Source organism: Triticum aestivum, chromosome 7D (assembly GCF_018294505.1).
Source record: "Triticum aestivum cultivar Chinese Spring chromosome 7D, IWGSC CS RefSeq v2.1, whole genome shotgun sequence".
Lineage (NCBI taxonomy): Eukaryota > Viridiplantae > Streptophyta > Magnoliopsida > Poales > Poaceae > Triticum > Triticum aestivum.
The window spans coordinates 270,504,923-270,526,505 of NC_057814.1; the positions used below are offsets into that span (position 1 = coordinate 270,504,923).

General features: G+C 45.2%; 3 protein-coding genes across 3 annotated transcripts; 2 read left to right on the top strand and 1 right to left on the bottom strand.

Annotated features, from left to right (window-relative positions):
* The first annotated feature begins 367 nt into the window (after positions 1-367).
* Positions 368-4,768, top strand: LOC123163830 (fatty acyl-CoA reductase 1). The gene is made up of 7 exons (XM_044581213.1): positions 368-694; positions 948-1,051; positions 2,723-2,925; positions 3,043-3,143; positions 3,226-3,938; positions 4,075-4,202; positions 4,317-4,768. The coding sequence occupies exons 1-7, from the start codon at positions 595-597 to the stop codon at positions 4,468-4,470; spliced, it is 1,503 nt and encodes a 500-aa protein (XP_044437148.1). The 5' UTR covers positions 368-594; the 3' UTR covers positions 4,471-4,768.
* Positions 4,769-5,005: 237 nt separating this feature from the next.
* On the bottom strand, positions 5,006-8,472 carry LOC123163831 (probable uridine nucleosidase 1). The gene is made up of 9 exons (XM_044581214.1): positions 8,085-8,472; positions 7,098-7,213; positions 6,961-7,020; positions 6,374-6,556; positions 6,185-6,289; positions 5,996-6,092; positions 5,791-5,898; positions 5,556-5,691; positions 5,006-5,352 (listed from the first exon to the last, which is right to left on the bottom strand). Exons 1-9 carry the CDS (start codon positions 8,143-8,145, stop codon positions 5,244-5,246), a joined length of 975 nt encoding a protein of 324 aa, XP_044437149.1. The 5' UTR covers positions 8,146-8,472; the 3' UTR covers positions 5,006-5,243.
* Positions 8,473-18,781: 10,309 nt separating this feature from the next.
* LOC123165124 (60S ribosomal protein L10a) lies at positions 18,782-21,234 on the top strand. Its single transcript, XM_044582758.1, has 6 exons — positions 18,782-18,960; positions 19,100-19,128; positions 19,669-19,888; positions 20,233-20,398; positions 20,702-20,907; positions 20,994-21,234. The coding sequence occupies exons 2-6, from the start codon at positions 19,124-19,126 to the stop codon at positions 21,045-21,047; spliced, it is 651 nt and encodes a 216-aa protein (XP_044438693.1). The 5' UTR covers positions 18,782-18,960; positions 19,100-19,123; the 3' UTR covers positions 21,048-21,234.
* Positions 21,235-21,583: the final 349 nt, after the last annotated feature.

Consider the following 21,583-nt stretch of genomic DNA (forward strand, 5'->3'; position numbering starts at 1 on the left):
TCCGACGAGGTTTGACCGGTATACGGGGCCTCCTAGGTTCGGCCTTCCAACCTCCAAACATAAGGGTTTCAGGTGTGCATTTTCGATGGCCCTTAAAATTTTTATGGATTGAACACTTTTTTCGACCAAAACTGTAAAACGCAAAAATTATAAGGGTTTGACCATCTATACGGGGTCTGCTAGAGATACTCTAACAACATGTAGGAGCTGCCGGTAGTACATACGGAAGGCAGTGTGCATATGTGCACAGCACTGCCAGCTGTTTCTAGGCATCGTCACGTACTCCGGCGAGTCCAGACCAGAGCTAGCTAGGCCTTGTGCCGCACGGTCTTTAATTTCGTTGACACTGGGTCTGTACGTGCTTGGCTTGCATGCCCTATCTTGGCAACTGCCAACTGCATAAATACGTGTAGTGTGTGCGCCTGCAGTCACCGGCCACTCCTCACTGGATCACTACTACTACTCCTAGCCTTCTTCTAGTGGCAGGGCTCTGCTTCTCTCTCCAGATCTGGTTCTGTCTCCTTGTCTCTGGAGGAGGAAGAGGGCCAAGAGGAGGAAACAAGGAGCCGGAGAAGGAGAAGGAGAAGAAGCGGGATGGTGATGGTGGATGGCAGCTTGGACGCAGAGAAGATCGCAGGGTATTTCAAGGGCAAGACCATCCTCATCACCGGCGCCACTGGCTTCCTCGGAAAGAGTAAGTCGTACACGATCGAGTATTAGTCAAGTTAGCCGACTGCTAAGTAGGGTACTACATGTTATTAGTTGAGTTAGCTGCCACAGCTACCTACGTACTACTACGTACGTGCTTAAGCCGTGTACGTACTCTACTGCCCCATGCAAGCAAGTTGCATGATGCATGGCTAATTAACGAGACGACGGCTTGCGCGCGGCACTGATCGGATCCATGCGCTGTACGACTAACCATGCGTGCCTTCCGTGTCATGCAGTTCTTGTGGAGAAGATACTCCGGGTGCAGCCAGACGTGAGGAGGATCTACCTGCTCGTGCGAGCCATGGACGCCCACTCCGCCAAGCAACGCGTCGAGGCAGAGGTTCTTGCTAAACTAACTCACTCCACGTTACTTGAACGGACCTAATTCATGGGTGGCCGTGTGCATCCATCCATGCACAAGCCAGCCGGGGGGTTTACCCTCTTTTTTTGTGTGTGTGGATTTCTCATGCATGTCATGTGGTTGATTTATTATAGTACATCATGCGATCCGAGTGTGGCGTATGCAGCTAGCAGCGGCACATGGACTCTCATGAATTCTTCATCCTCCGTCCGGAATTACTCGCCCCACGTCTCTCTTTCACTCCTCAGCACATCTTGTATCGTGTAGCTCCATCTAGTCACTATGACGATCGAAGCAAGAGAAGAGATATATGCATGTCCCATGTCCATGCGCACCATGGAGCTTAATTTGCGCCGCAACGTACAAACGCATTCGATATGGCGCGGTCTAACATGCAAGCCATCAATGTGTGACGGATGATGCATCGACCCATTCATGCTTAGTCACGTCGTCGTCCATACCCATCTAGCTAGCAGTACTAATTGTTTCTTCATGGCACCACCTACCCCATGTCCCTTGCACAGATATTTCCCCGGCCCTGTGCCGTGCATTACGGTCACGGGGATCCACAGCTCCTGGTAAAATGTGAAAAGCTCCGATTAGATCCATGCCTAGGGTTCAAGAGCATCCCATTCCCATGTAGGGCTCCAACCGAGAGGCCAGGTGCTCCCTGACTCAATGGTGGTGACATAAGCTAAATTTCTGGTTGCTGAACTGTGTTTTGCATATACTAATCCGTTATGAGAAAAGTCGGTTACTCACCGGACAAGAGAGAGGCAAACGTTGATCCGGAAGTTTGATTATCATAACTCATCTCTCAGTGCCAAACGTGGCCAATCGCTCAGAGGAACAAAGAGTACTATAGTAGACGGTGTTTGAGCTTGCACAAATTTTAAAACTATGTATCGTGTAGTGGAGGGTTTTTTTTTGCGATGTAAAGACCGGAGAACTTTTAAGCTTTTTTTGCGGAAAAGAGAACTTTTAAGCTTTGTTCCTTTTTTTGCGAATAAGCTTTGTTCCTTACAAGGATATGTAATGGGCTTACGACTAGGCACACCAAATGAATGAGTCATATGAGGAGTTGGTTGATTTGAGTCCATCTATTCACCCGTACCGTCCCATAGAAAACAAAAAAAAAAGTTCACGCGCACCGTCCCACAGAAAACAAAAAAAAATTCACGCGTACCCTACACAACACCACTCAACGCCAGTAATTCAGCCCAGACTAATTCAATACAAAAAAATCAGCCCAGAGAGAGGGGTAAAGATAGGGATAGATCCCCTGCGTGGCAGTGGTACCGCTAATGCTAGAAATCCACCACTACGGGGCATGTGCATGTTCATACTTATTACTGTACTGCGATGAAGGGCATGTGCAGTTTAGAATGCCCACATCATCTCCGAGATCTTTGGTGGCGACCCTTTTGTGGCAACTGGTAGGTTTGTCGTCCGCTCGTCCTTATCTTATGTATAGTAGGGAGTATGTTTTACTTCTTTTTTTCTCTGTTTTTTTTTCTATCCACCTCTGAAACATTGCAGTGCACGATTAATCATCCACGAAGGGCATGTGTAGTTACGAAAGAAATAGTACAGGCAGTGCAAACTGAGTTTTCAACAAAATGAGGAGGAAACGCTTATTTGATGGTTCAGGTGACAGACACTGAGCTCTTCTGCCTCCTGAAAGAGAAGCATGGCAAGGGAGGATTCGAGCTGTTTGTGGAGGAGAAGGTTGTCCCTTTGGCCGGTGACGTCATCTTCGAGAACATGGGGCTAGATGCTCCCAGGTTGGAGGAGCTGGCCAAGGAGGTCGACATCATCGTCAATGGAGCTGCAACAACCAACTTCTACGAAAGGTCCCCACCAAAATTTATATACAGCTCCGCTTTTATACACGGAGGAAAATGACAATTAATAATAACTTAAATAAAGTTAGTTTTGTACTACTAACTCATAGTAGTGTTAATTTGCAGATATGACGTTGCGTTGGATGTGAATGTGATGGGGGTGAAGTACCTGTGCCAGTTCGCCAAGAAGTGTGCCAATCTCAAGATGCTCCTCCATGTTTCCACCGGTCAGCACTTTTCCCTTGTTGGATTTGTGTCGAAAAATGCTGAGCTGAATTGCTGAGGGAGAGAAAATGTTGGATGCCGCAGCATTTGCAGCCGGCGACAGGGAAGGGCTGATCATGGAGAGGCCGTTCAAGAAGGGGGAGACCCTGAGGGAAGGCACCTACCTGGACATCGACGCCGAGCTGCGGCTGGTCGGCGACGTGAAGAAGGAGCTAGAGCGGCAGGACGGCGGCGACAAGACGAAGAGGGAGCGGAAAGGCATGAAGGAGCTGGGGCTGGAGCGCTCCCGCCACTTCGGGTGGTCCAACACGTACGTGTTCACCAAGGCCATGGGCGAGATGCTGCTGGGGCAGCTCCACGGCGCCATCCCGGTGGTGATCCTGCGGCCCAGCATCATCACCAGCATCCTCAGGGACCCCCTCCCCGGGTGGATGCAGGGGACCCGGACCATCGACACCATCATCATCGGCTACGCCAAGCAGAACCTGTCGTGCTTCCTGGCGGACCTGGATCTGACCATGGACGTGATCCCGGGGGACATGGTGGCCAACGCCATGATGGTGGCCATGGTGGCGCACTCGGAGGAGCAGGGCGCGGAGGTGATGTACCACGCCACGTCGTCGCTGCGCAACCCGGCCCCCTACGGCGTGCTCTACGAGTCCGGCCGCCGGCACTTCTACGAGAACCCCAGGCTGAGCAAGGACGGGCAGGTCATCCCCACCAAGGAGATGCACTTCTTCAAGACCATCGCCAGCTTCCACTTGTACATGCTCATCAAGTACAAGCTGCCACTCGAGGTCCGTCTCTCTTTTCTTTTCTTTTCGTTTCTCTTCTCTTCTCTATCTAAGGTAATCAATCCAAGAAGAAAATATGTTCCTCTAAAAAAAATGTTTACTAATCTTAGAATGAATGAAATTTTAATGGTGTGTGCAGATCCTGCACCTGGTGAACCTGCTCCTCTGCGGCCTCTTCTCGCAGCTCTACGACGACCTCACCCGGAAATACAAGTTCGTCATGCATCTCGTCGACGTCTACGGGCCCTTCGCCTTATTCAAAGGATGGTAAGCGTCACAAACTACTGCTAATCCAACCTTCGTTGTTAATTCCGACACAGCATGTCCTTCACGTCTCATCTTCTTTACTTGTCAAACCATTGAATGAATGAACGAATCAAGCTTCGACGACATCAACTTGGAGCGGCTGCGATTGACCATGACCAAGACAAGCCCGGAGGACGACATGTTCAATTTTGATCCCAAGACCGTCGACTGGAACGACTACTTCTACAAAATCCACATACCGGGTGTCCTCAAGTATGTGCTCAAGTAAAACCGCAGCAAAATTTATTAAGATATATGCACCTTATCTTCTCCACAAAGCCAAAAACCACATCGCGCGTGTTCTTCTTGCATGGGTAACAAGGAAGACTTTTCACATGCCGGCTAGATTATTATGTTGGAGAAGGACATCATCGATCAGTGATAAAAAAATAAAAAAATAAAAAAAACAAGCATGTATTCTTGAATTATATGTTCAGGTTTGTGTAATTTGCTCATGTCTTGAAATGAGCTGGGATGATAAAATCTATGTATTCATGTCATGTTTGAAGCACAAGAATTTTACAAAATAATGCATGGCAATCGGTTCGTTCCCACACAGAAACAGTTCCAAAAAAGGGCCTAAAATGTGCAGGCAATTACAAGTAGGAAGTAGTGCCAACTCATGTTCAGTTCGACCTCTCATGGGCAGATCAGGTTTAGCCCGACACGGCCAAACATGAGCAAATAGATCTTCCTCATTTGTCTAAACATGTGCAAAGATATGCCTGCTAAACAAAGACATGAGACGGGCACAAAGCAACGAGTATGGGGAAGTTTTTCCCAAATTTGTAATGTACTTGGTATATATAGATATTTGGAATCAATGTTGTCACAATGCTGTCATATGCAGAATTTACCCCATAGTTTGATTTGCACTAGGAAGCTTCCCTTCCTCCTATGCTTGCTTCTAAAAACAGGAAAAAAAAATGCTTTGGCCATGAGAGTTGACCTGAACCATTACACTTCAGCTCAAAGAGTCAGAATAGACCTCTGGTTCTATTCTCAGGGCGCCATCAGCAGCTTCTTCACATATGCAAGGACCTTTGGCACATCGACTGTCCACGCAACTGAAATTGGTGCATAACCCGACCATGGATTTTCTGAATTCCACCTGCAATGTAGTGCAAACAAGCAATCAATATCTTGCATCTACAACTGAATACTCAGAAATGACACTCTGGTTAGAATTTAAACCAGTGGACTGGGCACGTGCGACACTTAAATCACCAGATGAATATGTTTGTAAGAATGTTGAAACACTTGAGTAGGTAGAGCTAATGTGAAGTACTCAGAAATAGTATATGATATACATACTTCTTCAATCCATGGTCCATCAAAGTATGGCCGGTGCAAATGCCCTGGGTCTCGACTCTCACAACACCCTTCTTGAATGTGAAGTACTCAGGGTGAACTAAGGCTGTAAAGCTCACAGGATCATGTAGGAAAATCCCTGGATAGAATGCATGAATCAGTTGGAAGTGAAACTGGCTTTGAAGATTCAGCGGCAACTTTAGCAAAAGCATACCGAAAAGACAGGGCTACAATATACCTTGGAAGCCGTCAGACTTCTCATGCCAATCTCTGTAGAACTTGCACATGTCACACAAGAACTGTGTGTGCACCCCTTTTGAGTTTTTCAGTTCCAAGAGATCCTCATCTGCATAAAAGAAGTTTCACACGGCGGGCTAGTAGTTAACCCCCATACTCACACAAGTTGAGCTATATGAAGATGACACTGGTATCAAGGAACAAACCTGTAAAACAGCATTGAGTTGTTATGTTAATGCCAACCACATCAATATCTGCTCCTGATGTAAAAACTACATCCGCTGCATCCGGATCTCCGTAGATCTGCACAGTTGTATACTCAAAGTTCAATACTTGTGTTGTTGTTTCTGCTTGTTCATAAATAATGCACCAGTGTTTAGTACAAATGACTATACATTTGCTTCAGCAGCAGGGTTGACATTTCCAGCTGCAAAGAAAGCTCCACCCAGCACAACTATTTTTTTGACCTTGCTTGCAAATGACGAGTCCCTTTTGATGGCCTAACAAAGAATACAAGCTATCTCTTAGCCCCTGGCATGGCATACAGCATGGTAAATAGCTTTATCCTGTAACTGTAAGCATACCAATGCGACATTTGTCAGGGGTCCCAATGCAAGTACAGATATCTCTCCAGGAAACTGAGAGACCTTATTAACCATGAACTCGGCAGCACTTTCCTCAACCTTCTTAGTAGTAGGTGCAGGAAGAGACAAATTACCAAGACCATCAGATCCATGAACAAAGTCAGCAACGCGTGGCTCTCCTCCCTATAATACAAAAGTCATGTCATTCAGCTGACCAACCGAAACTGTAGTTTAACATAGTATTATTGGAGGTCTCAATTCTGAACTCCATCTACCATATAAAATATGTAGGCTCATGTTACATGCCACGCTACCGACTATCTATCAATGAGCTAATAATATGACATGTAGAGCAAGTAGGAAAAAGAAAACACCCACTAGTGCAAATACGAGATGGCATCTTGTACAATCGATTACTTGACCTTAGCTAAACGCTTTTGATGGATGATAATCCAGTAGGCACTCAGAGTCATTTTTAATTGATAATACAAAATGCACACTTCTAGCATCAACTAAACAAGAAACATCCAGTTGCAAAGCCATCGTGAAGTTCGAAATGTACAGATTTGCAGTGTGAACCATCGTACCTTAAGAGGCTCCGGGCTGCCCTCTGCTACTGGAACCTCAGGATGCCCTGCTCTCTCACACTGTCCTTTGAAGACTCGAAATGTTTAGCAAAAGCAAGAATCAGAAGAAGCAAAACTCAACAGTGTCCGACGCTCACCAGCAAGAGCGCATTGCGTGTAGCATACTCTGTAGTGACATTGCCGAATATGGTTGTCAGCCCAATGATCTCCACACTTGGTTCTCCAAATGCCATTAGAATCGTCATGCTATCATCTAGAAATCAGAGAAAGCAGGCAGTGAGAATAAATAGGGAATAATAGCTTTTTACAGGTGAGGTTTTTTTTTCGTTTCGAGAAGGAGATATCAGTACAGACTGTAGTTTGAGTTGCGCATGCAGCATACTGGTACGAAGCTGTAGACATTGATAGCCAGTGTAACATTTGCAAAGTATGTACACCAGCATCCTATTGTTGTTGATCATATAACTGGAAGCTTAGCTGTGAACTTGTGGCAAAGGCAATAATATAGTTTGGGTTGCTGGAACTTGGCAAGAAGCATATATAACATAAACATTTGCCAGTCATGAAAGTTGTATCCAACAACGTAGCTGAGATCGATGTCACTATGTTGGTGTGAAGATACAACTTCTATACCATCAATTAATTACGGTGCCGTAAACTAGCAAAAGAGTTACTAATACCGAATTGATTGTCCAGTTGGGTGCTAATTAAGTAGTATTACTCCACTTGCAGAAGAAAACTGAACCACAATTGCATTACAATTTTCCTGCTCGACTCCACTGAAGAAGGGACGGGGGTAGGACGAGAAACCGTGGTGATGATCGAGATGGTGGCACGGCACCGTCGCTTTCGTCGGCGGGCTGGGTTGACACGCCATAACCCAACCAACCACGTGCGAGCAGAGCAGAGCAGTAAAGCAAAAGCAAACCGGAGCTTTCGTGGTACTACGTGATGTTAGAATATGATAACGAAACGTAATTTCTGCCTACTCCAGCCAACTCACTCCTCCATCCATTCCATTCATTAATGTCAGCAACAGGTGGGATTGGGAAAGCGCAGAAGTAACAGGGAATCGAAGCGAGAGAGAAACAATGGAGAAGGGAGGGAGGGATTGAGGACAGCACCGATGCCGGGATCCGTGTCGATGATGACCCTGTCGCGGCGGATCTGCCCGTCCTCCCCCATCGTCCTCGGGATCCCTTCCCTTCCCTTCCCTTAGCTAGCGAGGGGAATCGGAATGAATCAACAAGGAAGATGCGAGCAGAGCCAAGTGGATGAGCGGACGCAACCTCGCCCTTTCTTTCTTTCTCCAGACTGTCCTTCTTTTTCCAACGAGCCTCGCTTCCCCGGACTTTTATACACGATGCAAACACGGAAGGTTGGGGGTAAAGGGGGTGTCAGGAGCGCCAAGTTCCTTCCTCTTGCTGCTGGGGCTGGGGATTAGGGAAAAGGAAGATGAGATCTTGCGCTGGAATGCCCGTCGGATCAGCGTGGCCGTGTCTCCTAGGCCGTCGGATCTGGATTAGATGGGATAGAGCAGGACAAGTGGAGGAGCTTCCATGGAGATGGGGGGCAATAATAACGAATGAATCATGTCCAGAAAGGAAAAAAAAAGAATCATGTCCAGAAAGCAAAGGCATCCCCACACTCCATCGCAATAATAGTACATACTCTCTCCGTCCGTACGTCTAGATAAATCCATTTCTCTGACAAGTATTTTCGGACGGAGGGAGTAGCTTTTTGTTTGATTTGACGGGGCTACATGTGCGTAATTTTTCCTTTGCGTGTTACATGTGGGTAATGTTAGTTCAGTGCCTTCTCGAGGTGTCGGTCAGAATAGCCTCCGTCGCAATTGGTGTGAAATAATGTTGTTTTTGTCTCACGACAAGAATTATGGATCAGAGTACGTGGTTTTTGTTGCTAAAATATTCATTTCATCAACCAAAAAAGTTATATAACCAATAATTTAGTACTTAGTGCCTAAGCTATTTAATAAGAGGTCAGAGAATTGGTCGCAATTCCGTTGGCCTGCACTCCAGGAGAAGGGAGGTTGCCACCGACGGGGAGCTCCAGCCTGGATCCATAAACGTTGTGGAAGGGAGCCCCGCGCCACCCGAGGCGCCAAGAGCCAGATCTGGCGCGGCTAGATCGAGCCACCCAGGCAGCCACGGGCACGCCCCGCACCGGCCCACCACGCCACCTTCAGGAACCACAGCGGGGGGCGAGGCACACGCAGGCCCCAACCACCGCGCCACCACCACCCGGTGGCCGCCTGCCCGCGCCAAACTCCACCAACTGAGGGAAGATGAGATCTCGCCGCCACTGATGTCGACCGGGCTTTGCCAGGCGGCGCGCCTCGATGGCGGCGAGGGGAGGAGGTGGCGGAAGGGGTGGGGTCCCGACAACGGCACGGTTGCCCTCCCGGTCGTCCGCGGGAGCGGCGTGTGAGGGGGGGTCCTTCCTCCTTTTTCCTGTCCCGCCAAGAGGTCATATCTATGCTCATTATGTGTTGTATTCTCTTGACAATACATTATGAGTTAATATACACACCCTTTATGAGAGAGAAAAATGAATATAGCCACAAGGGTGTTTATACATCGTGTTCTTGTTAACGACATTGCATGGAGGCTCCTTAGACGTGCTCATCGGGATGAAAACCCAAGATTTGACCTTCAGTGGTTGTCGAATAACGGCATCGTTTGTTTGTCGTTCTCTTTTTGAAGGTATCGCTTTCAGAAAACATTTCTTGTAGTTCATCCATTGTTAAGGGCGGTTGATGGTGTCGTTACTTGTATGTTGTTTGTCTTTGTCGTGTCGTTTTTCTTTTCCGTTTCTTCTTTTTATCCGTTTTTTGCGTGCATCCTCGGTGTCTAGATTGTGTTTGTATATTTTGTCGTTGTAGAGATCAGATATAATTAGTATAATTATATTGATATTAATATCTTACTCCATGTTGGAAAAAAATGGGCCGTGAACAACCGTGAGGGTTTGCATAAAATGTGAAATTCTTGTATATGTTCCAGAAAGAGCGGCCCCGGCGGAAATCATAGGCTTCATGCCGTGTCTACTACGTAGTACACTCGTACCTTGGCCAATGGCCATTCATGTTCTTGCTTCGATGTCTCAAGTCTCAGCTAAAAGTGAAGTACATTATTGAGCAACAAGGACCAGGTTGATCATTAAGCTAGCTCACCCACTAAACTAATCAAACCAGGTTGTTGGAAATATGAGCAATTTATCATATGATTTTATTAACGGAAATACTAGATAAAGCATGACTAAAGTAGCAGAGATAAAGCAAGTCATGCGATCTGACAAAGAGAAGGTAGATAACATCTGCAAATATAAATTAGAATCGAACATCTCTAGAGTAGACAGTAGACCAAGTAGCATATATGAAGTAGAACCTATCATGTGTATGGCAAGGACTAGAACAAGGAACTGTGGCAGAACCTCTAACAGGAGAAACAAGAACACGTACGGGACAGCAGCTACAACAGTAGCACTGGACTTGGGGTCGGTGTCCTCGGTAGCCATGTCGTGGAGGAGGTTGTCGACGTCGGGGAAGTAGTCGTCGGAGTCCGGGGTGTCCGTGACGAAGAAGTCAGTAGTCGCGCAGAGCGCTCCTCAAAAACCTTATCACCCTTCTCCCGTACAGAACTCAAAGAGGTGCGGTTTCGGAGGCCTACTGTCCCGACCTGCGGTGCACGCCACAAGCCGGGATGAGGAAGATCGTAGCAGCAGCGCAGTGTTCAGGAACCGGTGGCGAGAGGAAGAATGAGTTCTAGTACGTTACGTCTCTTTGAGAGGAGCGACCTCCCTTTTATAGGCGCAAGAGAAGGAGGCGAGAGCCTGCGTCGGGAGCTGAAGGGAATGAGGGAGATGAAACGAACATATAGCAGCCGAATTCGTATTCAATATCCACTACAGCAAAAACTTTCCAGCTCCCGAGTGACCTTTCGTATACCCGTGGTGCGTGGCAAAAATTTAGACATCGACTCGGCTCATTCCCGCGGCGCGGCGTGTCGTGGCGAGGCGTGGCGTGGCGAGGCGGGCGGCGGCGGAGGAGCGCGCGTGGATGTCCCTCTTGTTCTCATGCTCATACATATGGGGAAAGAACCTCCCTTATAAAAAGATCCAACTCCCTCTAAACTATCAGTGTGGGACTAAACTTTAGTAGTGTCCCTTGCCTTGCACGAATGGGCTAAGTGGGCCTCTAGGATTTATTAGGAATTTCTGAAATTGTTATTGGGCTAGGCCCATAAATAGATAAAATTCCAGCAATCCCCCACCAGATCCTAGAGCCACATAGAATTTGCTTTTAGTTCCAAAACACTGTTTTATATATCGGTACTGCAGTGGAGACTGTTAAGTTGAACTTCCACCTAGAACTCTATGCTACACTAGTAAGCAACTTGAACAGTGGACTGGGCCTTGAACTGCAAGTTTTCTGCGAATCTAGCTTCACATAAAGCCTTGACCGATACATGGCTACCGTGGGTCTTCCCCGCGGGTGGAGCTTATGCGTCATACTCCGCGACCTTTCATGAGTTTACTAGAGAGAACCCTACTCTCATAGATTGCGACGTTTAACAATCAGACTCATATAGGTGTGTTCTTCAAAAGATGTTCTGCAGGACAACATCTCTGCTTAAATGAGCCACTTAGAACACATTAAGATATACATCAACCTGCCATACAGTTTTAGGAGAGTATTGCATCTTCATGGAGTGGTATTGTTAATAGTAAGGATACTCTCCTCTCAGTTGATCAACAGCTTGTCTTCCACATCTAATTCACGGGATCTCCGATCACAAAGAATAGGTTACCACTGTGAACAACTCATATTGTGGGTCTCATACCCATCTCCCTCGATGCATTATCTATCACATTACGTGATAGACCCTTAGTAAAAGGATCTGCCAGATTTTTAGACGTTTGGATATAATCCAATGCAATAACTCCGGAGTTTCTCATTTTCCTGACAGACTTTAACCTTCTCTGAACGTGTCTTGATGACTTCATGTTATCCTTTGAGCTGCTCACTTTCGTGATCACAGTTTGATTGTCGCAGTTCATAAGGATACCCGGTACAGGTTTCTCAACAACCGGCAAGTCATTCAAGAGCCGGCGAAGCCAATCTGCTTCGACCGTAGCTGTATCTAGTGCTGTGAGTTCTGCTTCCATTGTTGACCTCGTTAAGATGGTCTGCTTGCAAGACTTCCAAGAAACAGCGCCACCTCCATGAGTGAATACATAACCGCTCGTGGCCTTTATCTCATCAGCATCTGAGATCCAGTTTGAGTCACTATACCCTTCAAGCACCTTTGGGTGCCCAGTGTAGTGAATTCCATAATTCGCAGTGCCTTTCAAATAACGCAAAACTCTCTCTAGAGCTTTCCAATGCACATCTCCTGGTTTTGAGACAAACCGACTCAGTTTGCTAACAGCAAAAGAGATGTCAGGTCTTGTAGCACTGGCTAAGTACATAAGCGAGCCAATAATCTGAGAATATTTCAATTGATCTCTAGCAATTCTTCGATTCTTTCGAAGTAACACACTCGCATCATATGGTGTTGGAGAGGGCTTGCAGTCACTATAGCCAAAGCGACTCAAGATCTTTTCCACATAGTGAGATTGAAGCAATGTAATCCCACCATCATCGTCTCTCAACAACTTGATGTTCAAAATGACATCAGCCACTCCTAAATCCTTCATCTCAAAACAACGAGATAGGAAATCCTTGACCTCCTTAATAACATTCAGATTTGTTCCGAAAATCAGTATGTCATCAACATACAAGCAAAGAATAACTCCTTCGCCCCCACCATGGCGATAGTACACACATTTATCAGCTTCGTTTACAACGAAGCCTGCAGCGGTTAAAGTTCTTTCAAACTTCTCATGCCACTGTTTGGGTGCTTGCTTGAGTCCATACAAAGACTTCAGCAACTTGCACACTTTTCCTTCCTGACCATCTAGTACAAACCCATCTGGTTGTTCCATATAAATTTCCTCGTCCAACTCTCCATTTAGGAAAGCAGTCTTAACATCCATTTGATGAACGAGAAGACCATGTGAGGCAGCTAGTGAAAGTAGAACTCGAATAGTGGTCAGTCGAGCCACAGGTGAGTAAGTATCAAAGAAGTCTTCACCTTCCTTTTGGGTATAACCCTTAGCCACGAGCCGAGCCTTGTACTTTTCAATAGTACCATCAGGCCTAAGCTTCTTCTTGAATACCCATTTGCATCCTATAGGTTTGCACCCATAAGGACGATCAGTTATCTCCCAAGTTTCATTCGCCAAGATGGAATCCATCTCGCTACGAACCGCTTCCTTCCAGTAGTCAGCATCTTCAGATGCATAGGCCTCTGAAATAGAACTGGGAGTGTCATCTATGAGATACACAAGAAAATCATCACCAAAGGACTTTGCAATCCTCTGTCTCTTGCTCCTAGTAGGAACTTCATTGTTCTCCTCCACAGAATTTTCAAAGTGTTCCATCGAAATGGCAGGTTCGGTAATTGTAACTAGTTCCTGATTCGATGAACTAGGCATCTCCTGATTAGACGAGGTAGACATATCCTTCATGGGAAAGATATCTTCAAAGAAAGTCGCATCATTCGACTCCATGATCGTACCGACATGCATGTCAGGTACCTCAGATTTTACAACCAAGAATCTATAGCCAATGCTATGAAAAGCATATCCCAGGAAAACACAATCCACAGTCTTTGGTCCAAGCTTCCGCTTCTTTGGAATTGGAACATTGACTTTCGCCAAACAACCCCATGTTCGCAGATAAGAGAGTTTTAACCTTTTCTTCTCCCATTCCTCGAATGGAGTTATCTCTTTGTTCTTTGTGGGGACTCGGTTTAGGACATGACATGCCGTCAATATCGCCTCCCCCCACCATGCCTTGGAGAGACCCGATGTGTCTAACATGGCGTTAACCAAATCAGTTAGAGTACGGTTCTTTCTTTCGGCCACCCCATTTGACTGAGGTGAGTAGGGAGGCGTCCTCTCATGGATTATACCATGTTCCGCACAAAAAGCATCAAATTCATTGGAAAATACTCTCCACCACGGTCGGACCTAAGCCTCTTGATTTTTCGATCAAGTTGGTTTTCCACTTCAACTTTATAGATCTTGAAAAAGTTCAAAGCCTCATCCTTAGATTTCAGAAGATACACACGGCAATATCTAGTGGAGTCATCAATTAATGTCATGAAATATTTCTTTCCACCTTTTGTCAAAACACCATTCATTTCACATAGATCTGAATGTATGAGCTCGAGTGGTGCAAGATTTCTCGTTTTCGCAGTCGTGTGAGACTTACGAGGTTGCTTAGCTTGCACACACACTTGACACTTAGATCCCTTGACAGTGGTGAAACTAGGGATTAAGTTCAACTTCGCTAGTCGCGACATGCAACCAACGTTAACATGACAAAGATGTGAATGCCACACATTTGATTCGCTATTGTTGCAAATATGATTAACAACTTTATTGCAAACGTCTGATAAGGATAAACGAAACAGGCCTCCTGACTCATAGCCTTTACCAACGAAGGTTCCATACTTGGATATTACAAATTTATTCGACTCAAAGACAAGCTTGTAGCCATCTCTACACGGAAGAAATCCGCAATCAAGATTTTTATTGACGGAGGGGACATAATGCACGTTCTTCAGCCGCACGATCTTCCCCGAAGTAAACTTCAGATCGACCGTGCCAACACCACGAACAGAAGCACTTGAACCGTTGCCCATCAGCACGGTTGAAGTCCCTGCGGTCTGATAAGACGAAAACATGGAAATATCATCGCATACATGCACATTAGCACCCGTGTCAACCAACCAATCAGGAGAATGACATACTGAAAGAATAGCGGGAAATATACCATACCCAGCATCCTTTATGTCAGTGTCTCCAATGACAACATTAGCAGTCTTGCCGCCTTTCCCAGGATGACGCTTGTCATAGCGATTAGGGCAACCAGGAGCCCAATGATCAAGATCCCCACACACATGACAAGCACCTTTCTTCTTGTCATTCTTCTTCTTGAAGTTCGTGTGTTGCACAACCTTGTTCTTCCCATCAAACTTTGCTTTACCATCAAACTTGCCCTTGTTCTTGAACTTGTGGGGCTGGAAGTTCTTCTTCTGTACCAGATTGGCACTAGATCCTCCCTCAATACCTCGAGCACGTGTGTCCTTTGCTCTCACCTTTTCTTCCACATCAAGAGTGCCAATGAGATCCGGAACGGAAAACTCCTGCCTCTTATGCTTCAGTAAGGTAGTAAAGTTCCTCCATGAAGGAGGAAGCTTATTGATGATACCTTCGGCAACAAACTTGTCCGGTAGCATACAACTGAAGTGCTCAAGTTCTCTAGCAAATGACTGTATCTCATGAGCTTGCTCAACCACGGAGCGCTCTTCAGTCATCCTGTAATCATAGAATTGCTCCACGATGTACAGCTCAGTGCCAGCATCCGAGACCCCAAACTTGGCCTCGAGTGCATCCCACATATCTTTTCCATTATCAATTGACGCATAAGCATCAACTATGTTCTCACCAAGAACACTCAAGAGAGCAGCCTTAAACAGAGTATCCATTTTCTGAAAAGCTTGTGCCTGTTGAGCATCAAGCTCTCCTTCAGGTTTGCCAAGAGTGGCGTCATAGCAACTCATGGTTTGAAACCATAAGACTGCTCTCATGCGCCACCTCTTAGAGTGGATACCCTCAAACATAGGAGCTCTCATGGAAGCAGCAAAACCACTTGGTGTAAATTGCCTATAATAATGTTTTTGGATTGTTGGAAATATGAGCAATTTACCATATGATTTTATTAACGGAAATACTAGATAAAGCATGACTAAAGTAGCAGAGATAAAGCAAGTCATGCGATCTGACAAAGAGAAGGTAGATAACATCTGCAAATATAAACTAGAACCGAACATCTCTAGAGTAGACAGTAGACCAAGTAGCATATATGAAGTAGAACCTATCATGTGTAGGGCAAGGACTAGAACAAGCAACTGTGGCAGAACCTCTAACAGGAAAAACAAGAACACGTACGGGACAGCAGCTGCAACAGTAGCACTGGACTTGGGGTCGGTGTCCTCGGTAGCCATGTCGTGAAGGAGGTTGTCGACGTCGGGGAAGTAGTCGTCGTCGGGGAAGTAGTCGTCGGAGTCCGGGGTGTCCGTGACGAAGAAGTCATTAGTCGTGCAGAGCGCTCCCCAAAAACCTTATCACCCTTCTCCCGTACAGGACTCAAAGAGGTGCGATTTCGGAGGCCTACTGTCCCGACCTGCGGTGCACGCCGCAAGCCGGGATGAGGAAGATCGTAGCAGCAGCGCAGTGTTCAGGAACCGGTGACGAGAGGAAGAATGAGTTCTGGTACGTCTCTCTGAGAGGAGCGACCTCCCTTTTATAGGCGCAAGAGAAGGAGGCGAGAGGCTGCGTCGGGAGCTGAAGGGAACGAGGGAGATGAAACGAACAGATAGCAGCCGAATTCGTATTCAATATCCACTACAACAAAAACTTTCCAGCTCTCGAGTGACCTTTCGTATACCCGTAGTGCGTGGCAAAAATTTAGACATCGGCGCGGCGAGCGGCGGAGGAGAAGCGCGCGTGGATGTCCCTCTTGTTCTCATGCTCATACATATGAGGAAAGAACCTCCTTTATAAAGAGGTCCAACTCCCTCCAAACTAGCAATGTGGGACTAAACTTTAGTAGTGTCCCTTGCCTTGCATGAATGGGCTAAGTGAGCCTCTAAGATTTATTAGGAATTTCTGAAATTGTTATTAGGCTAGGCCGAAATAGATAAAATTCCAGCACAGGTCAGCAACGCCGCTAGACGCTAGCAGACATATTTCTTTTCTCTGCTGTATTATGGTGTCTATCCACGTTCCGCCCCGTCACCATCTCCATCCAACCCCCTCCCTCGTGGGAACTAATAACACGACTCGCTCCAAGATGCTCTCCTGCCTGCGTTTCCAAGAGGCATGTGCGTTTTCTGCATGGAACGGAACGACGCTAGCTTGCGATGATTGATTCAAGGTGGGAGCCCCGGCATATTCTTCACGCAATCACGCTCTTATAACGGGATGCGTCATCAATACATGACATGTGGTTATAGCGCCTAGACATTTTCTTCAGACTGCTATTTTTCTTCCCGGTGTATAATATTCGGGTCCCGCGATGGAGCGTCAGTCTTTAGTTGGCTGCTGCATTTCAGCGAGCAAATTTGCAATTATGTTCTCAAAATTTAAAATATCATGAATTCTGAAAATGCTCCTGAATCTCGGAAAAGATAAAGAATTTGAAAAAGTGCTTAGGAATTTAAAAAATGTTCATGAACCCCCCCAAAATGTTTACGGATTTTAAAATACAACTGAATTTTCGAAAATGTTTCAATTTTTAAAACATCTCTTTCGAATTTAAAAAATATACTCATGAATTTACAAAATGTTCTTAAATTTCAAATAAATAGACTTTTTTGAAATTAAAAAGTGTTTGTGAACTAAAAGATACCTTTTTGAGGAAAACTAAAAGATACATGTGAATTTAAAAACGATGACATATTTGAAAACGTTAGCGGATTTAAGAAAAATCGTGAGTGCTCATAAAATAAAAAAATATACCTGGATTGTTAAACTATTTCCAATTTTCAATAAACTTCACAAATTTGAAGATATATTCCGACTTTTAGAAATATCTATAAATTTAGAATATATCCATGAATTTGCAAAATGCCTAAGAATTATGAAATATAAAATGGAAAGGGATAAAGAAAACAAGTAAAAAGGAAAAATAAAAATAAAAATAAAATAAATAACCTAAATATAAACAAACACAGAAAAAAGATAAACCCAGAATGAAACCTTTCCAAGATCGGAAGGGAAACATCACCTATGGCCTAATTGGGCCAACCCATCTATGCACCAACGCAGATAAAAAAAGTGCACGGGATTGAAAAAAATATTTAAAAAATGTTCCTGAACTAGAAAAACATTTCACAAAATTTTAAAAATCGTGAATTTTAAAATTATTTGCAAACTAGAAAATTTTTATTCATGAATTTCAAAACAATATGCTATTTTCAAAAAATTCACGAATTTGATAAAATGTTCAATTTTTTTGTTAAGATCTTAAAAAAATCATGGATTTGAAAATTTTATAATTTTTCAAAATAAAATGGATGAAAGAGAAAAAACAAACTTAAAAATAAAGAAAAAAAACCCACAAACCCGAGAAAGCAAAAACCAGACAAAAAACCGGCCTAGAAAACCAGAGGGAGATAACATGGGCGACTGTCCAGCGACAACCTAGGGTGGAAGTGGGCTCCCTGCACCTATTGCCCTGTAATTGGCGTGTGAGGGCAATTGCAACACGGTTCACCAAAATGGGCATCACCAAATATTTCCGTGAACAGTCAAGCAGGCGCCGCCCATCCAGCTATATATTCACCTAATAAATGTTCCTTGTCCAATGAAGAGAGAAGAGAGAAAGGAGGGAGAGGCCAAATGACTGTGATGGGGTCCAAAGCTAAGTTGACGTGTCCACGGTGTGTTCAAACTCCCTCAACCTTCCCTATGTTTGACTTTCCTAAGATCGTACATACGGGCACCACCAAATATATCGTGGAATGGTCAAAAGTGACATTTAAAGGCGATTTAATGATCCGCGTTGAAGTTGCCCTTAAGCGCCAAATAGGATTCCACCATTCGGAAAAGAATTGTCATATACCAGCTCGGTTTCCGGACCGGCCCATAGGTACGATCTTTAGAGGCGTCAGACAGCCGAAACGGCCCAGAACGCGTGCAATCACATCCGTGACGTCCATCCGAGGCGCTAGGGTTTTCGCGTGCCCTGCCATCGCTTCGCGGTGCCGAACATATAAGAGGAGCCTCCGTGCCCGTCCGCGTCCTCTTCGTTACTCCCTCTCTCTTCACCGCCGCCGCCGCGCCGCCGCCGCTTCGCCAAAATCCGTAAGTTCTCCGGCGTACACCACATCCTACCTCTTCCCCCCAATTTGTATACCTTCCCTTTCCGATCCTGCGCTTGATTTGTTCCGTGTCCCGCTAGATCTCTCTTAATCTCAATGTTCTCGTGTTTTCGCTCCTGCAGGGCGTCAACTGATCGGCGGCAGCCATGAGGTACTTCCTAGCCTCCTTCCGTCGAATCACATCTCATCTAGTTTGTTTTCACGACTGTGTCCAGCGCCATAAAATTGTCCATTGCTCTCTGCAATTGTGTTATCGAACACTGTAAATTACTTCGGATATATGTCATTTGCATGTCAGTGTGCTGTTGGATATTCATGGAATCGAGTTAAATATCTTGTTCCAGAGAGAGTTGTCCGTTAAAGATGTGAGCTAGTGATTCACTAGCTTTATGAGTAGACTTCAGATCTTATGCGCGCGTAGTGATTCAATTGTTTCTTAAGTGGCTAAGATGTTGTGCGAGAGAGATTGATTTAATGTAGCCATCTACAAGTCTAAATTGCTTAAGATGTTGTGCGGAAGAGATTGATTAAATGTAGCCTCCACAAGATTAACTTGCTAAAACTTGTGGTATATTCTAATGTTGCCCACGTTTCTTCTTCCTTCAAGCTACATCATTCTAGAACTGGGTGGCTCAATCTTCAGGTTTGTTCTTACAACATCAAGATTTTGAGCTTGTCTATCCCATTGCAGTAAGCTCCAAAGTGACGCTGTCAAGGATGCCATCACCCAGATTGTTGGGGAGGCCAGAGAAAAGAAGCGCAAGTTCACTGAGACTGTGGAGCTTCAGATCGGTCTCAAAAACTACGACCCACAAAAGGACAAACGCTTCAGCGGCTCAGTGAAGCTGCCCCATATCCCCCGCCCAAAGATGAGGGTGTGCATGCTTGGTGATGCCCAGCATGTCGACCAGGTAATGATTCTCCTTGATATATTTGTGCAAGTTTTACAATAGACCCAAACTGGTCGGACCCTTCCCCAGACCCTGCGCAAGCTGGAGCTACATGCACTGGGGCTCCCCCCCCCCCCCCCACCCCCCACCCACCTCAACTACGGCATCTTTTGAAATGCTTATGTTTTGACAGCGTTTGTGCCTTGAATGTGTCAATTATGTTAGTGACATTTCTTTAACCATGAACTACCATACCTTCTCATATGATAATATGGCATGAAAATTGAATTGAACCTTTTTTTATTCTGCCTACTATCGTACTAGCATGTGTTCTCATATCATAATCTGTCTTGGAATGTGTACAGGCTGAGAAAATGGGACTTGACTACATGGATGTTGAAAGTCTCAAGAAGATGAACAAGAACAAGAAGCTTGTTAAGAAGCTAGCCAAGAAGTACCATGCTTTCTTGGCATCAGAGGCCATAATCAAGCAGATCCCTCGTCTCCTTGGCCCTGGTCTTAACAAGGCAGGCAAGTTATCCATCTCGTTTCAAGCTATTATTGTTTACATGAAGTCTTAATCTGGTTGTAGATGCCTCGTTGCATGTTCTGATTGGTTTTTATTTGTTGCTATGTGCATTGTGAGCCTTTGGCATTGTGCAGAAAAAGCAATTAGACTATTTTCGTTGCCTAGATATTTTATGTTGTTGCTCTAGAACGTCACCGCATATTGCTATGTTCTCTCTGAGAGCTGTCTGCTAGTGTTAGTGCTATTAATACCATGCGGCAGCAGGTATTATATCTTTTCTAATCCAATCATGCCGATGCCTGCAGGCAAGTTTCCCACTCTGGTTAGTCACCAGGAATCTCTTGAAGCCAAGGTCAACGAGACAAAAGCTACAGTCAAGTTCCAGCTAAAGAAGGTTCTTTGCATGGGTGTTGCTGTGGGCAACTTGTCGATGGACGAGAAGCAGATCCAACAAAACATCCAAATGAGTGTTAACTTCCTTGTGTCCCTCCTGAAGAAGAATTGGCAGAATGTGAGTCATCCTCTGGATTCTCCTTTCAACTATGTTGCATGACATTGCATCCTACAGCCTGATTTTATATGATTTGTGTTCCCCAGGTGAGGTGCCTGTACGTGAAGAGCACCATGGGGAAGCGTGTACGGGTGTTCTAAGTGTGTGCGCTGCAGTGAATTTGATAAGATACTGGGCTGTCCTGCCGACCCCTGCTTGTCTTTGGATTAGATCTGTTTCACTGATACCAATTTTGTGCTTGCCTAAGCGAATATCAACAAGTATTTTATCTTTCTAGTCTTGTCTTGAACAGAAATCATGGGAGCAATGGAACTGCATTTTCTGTTATGATTCTGCGTTGTGCTTGTTATCAGAGATCTATATGCGATCTTGATATTCATCTGAATGTAGTTTTTACTTGAAATGTTTCCTATAAGCGTGTTTAAATGGATAACTTATTTGCTTAGCCTTGCAAATCTCAGGAAAATAGAAGTTTGTTATCTGTAAAACTGGAGAAGTGGGATTTTGGAAAAACGACAATCGTAATATCTGCTTTTGGATTTTCAGTGATCGGTTGATGTGGTTCAGCTTCTTGAGAATCCAAGCCAAATAGTCAGACCTCATACTGGTTCAGCTTCTTGAGGATCCAAGCCAAATAGTCAGACCTCATACAATGCATGGTTCAGCTTCTTGAGAA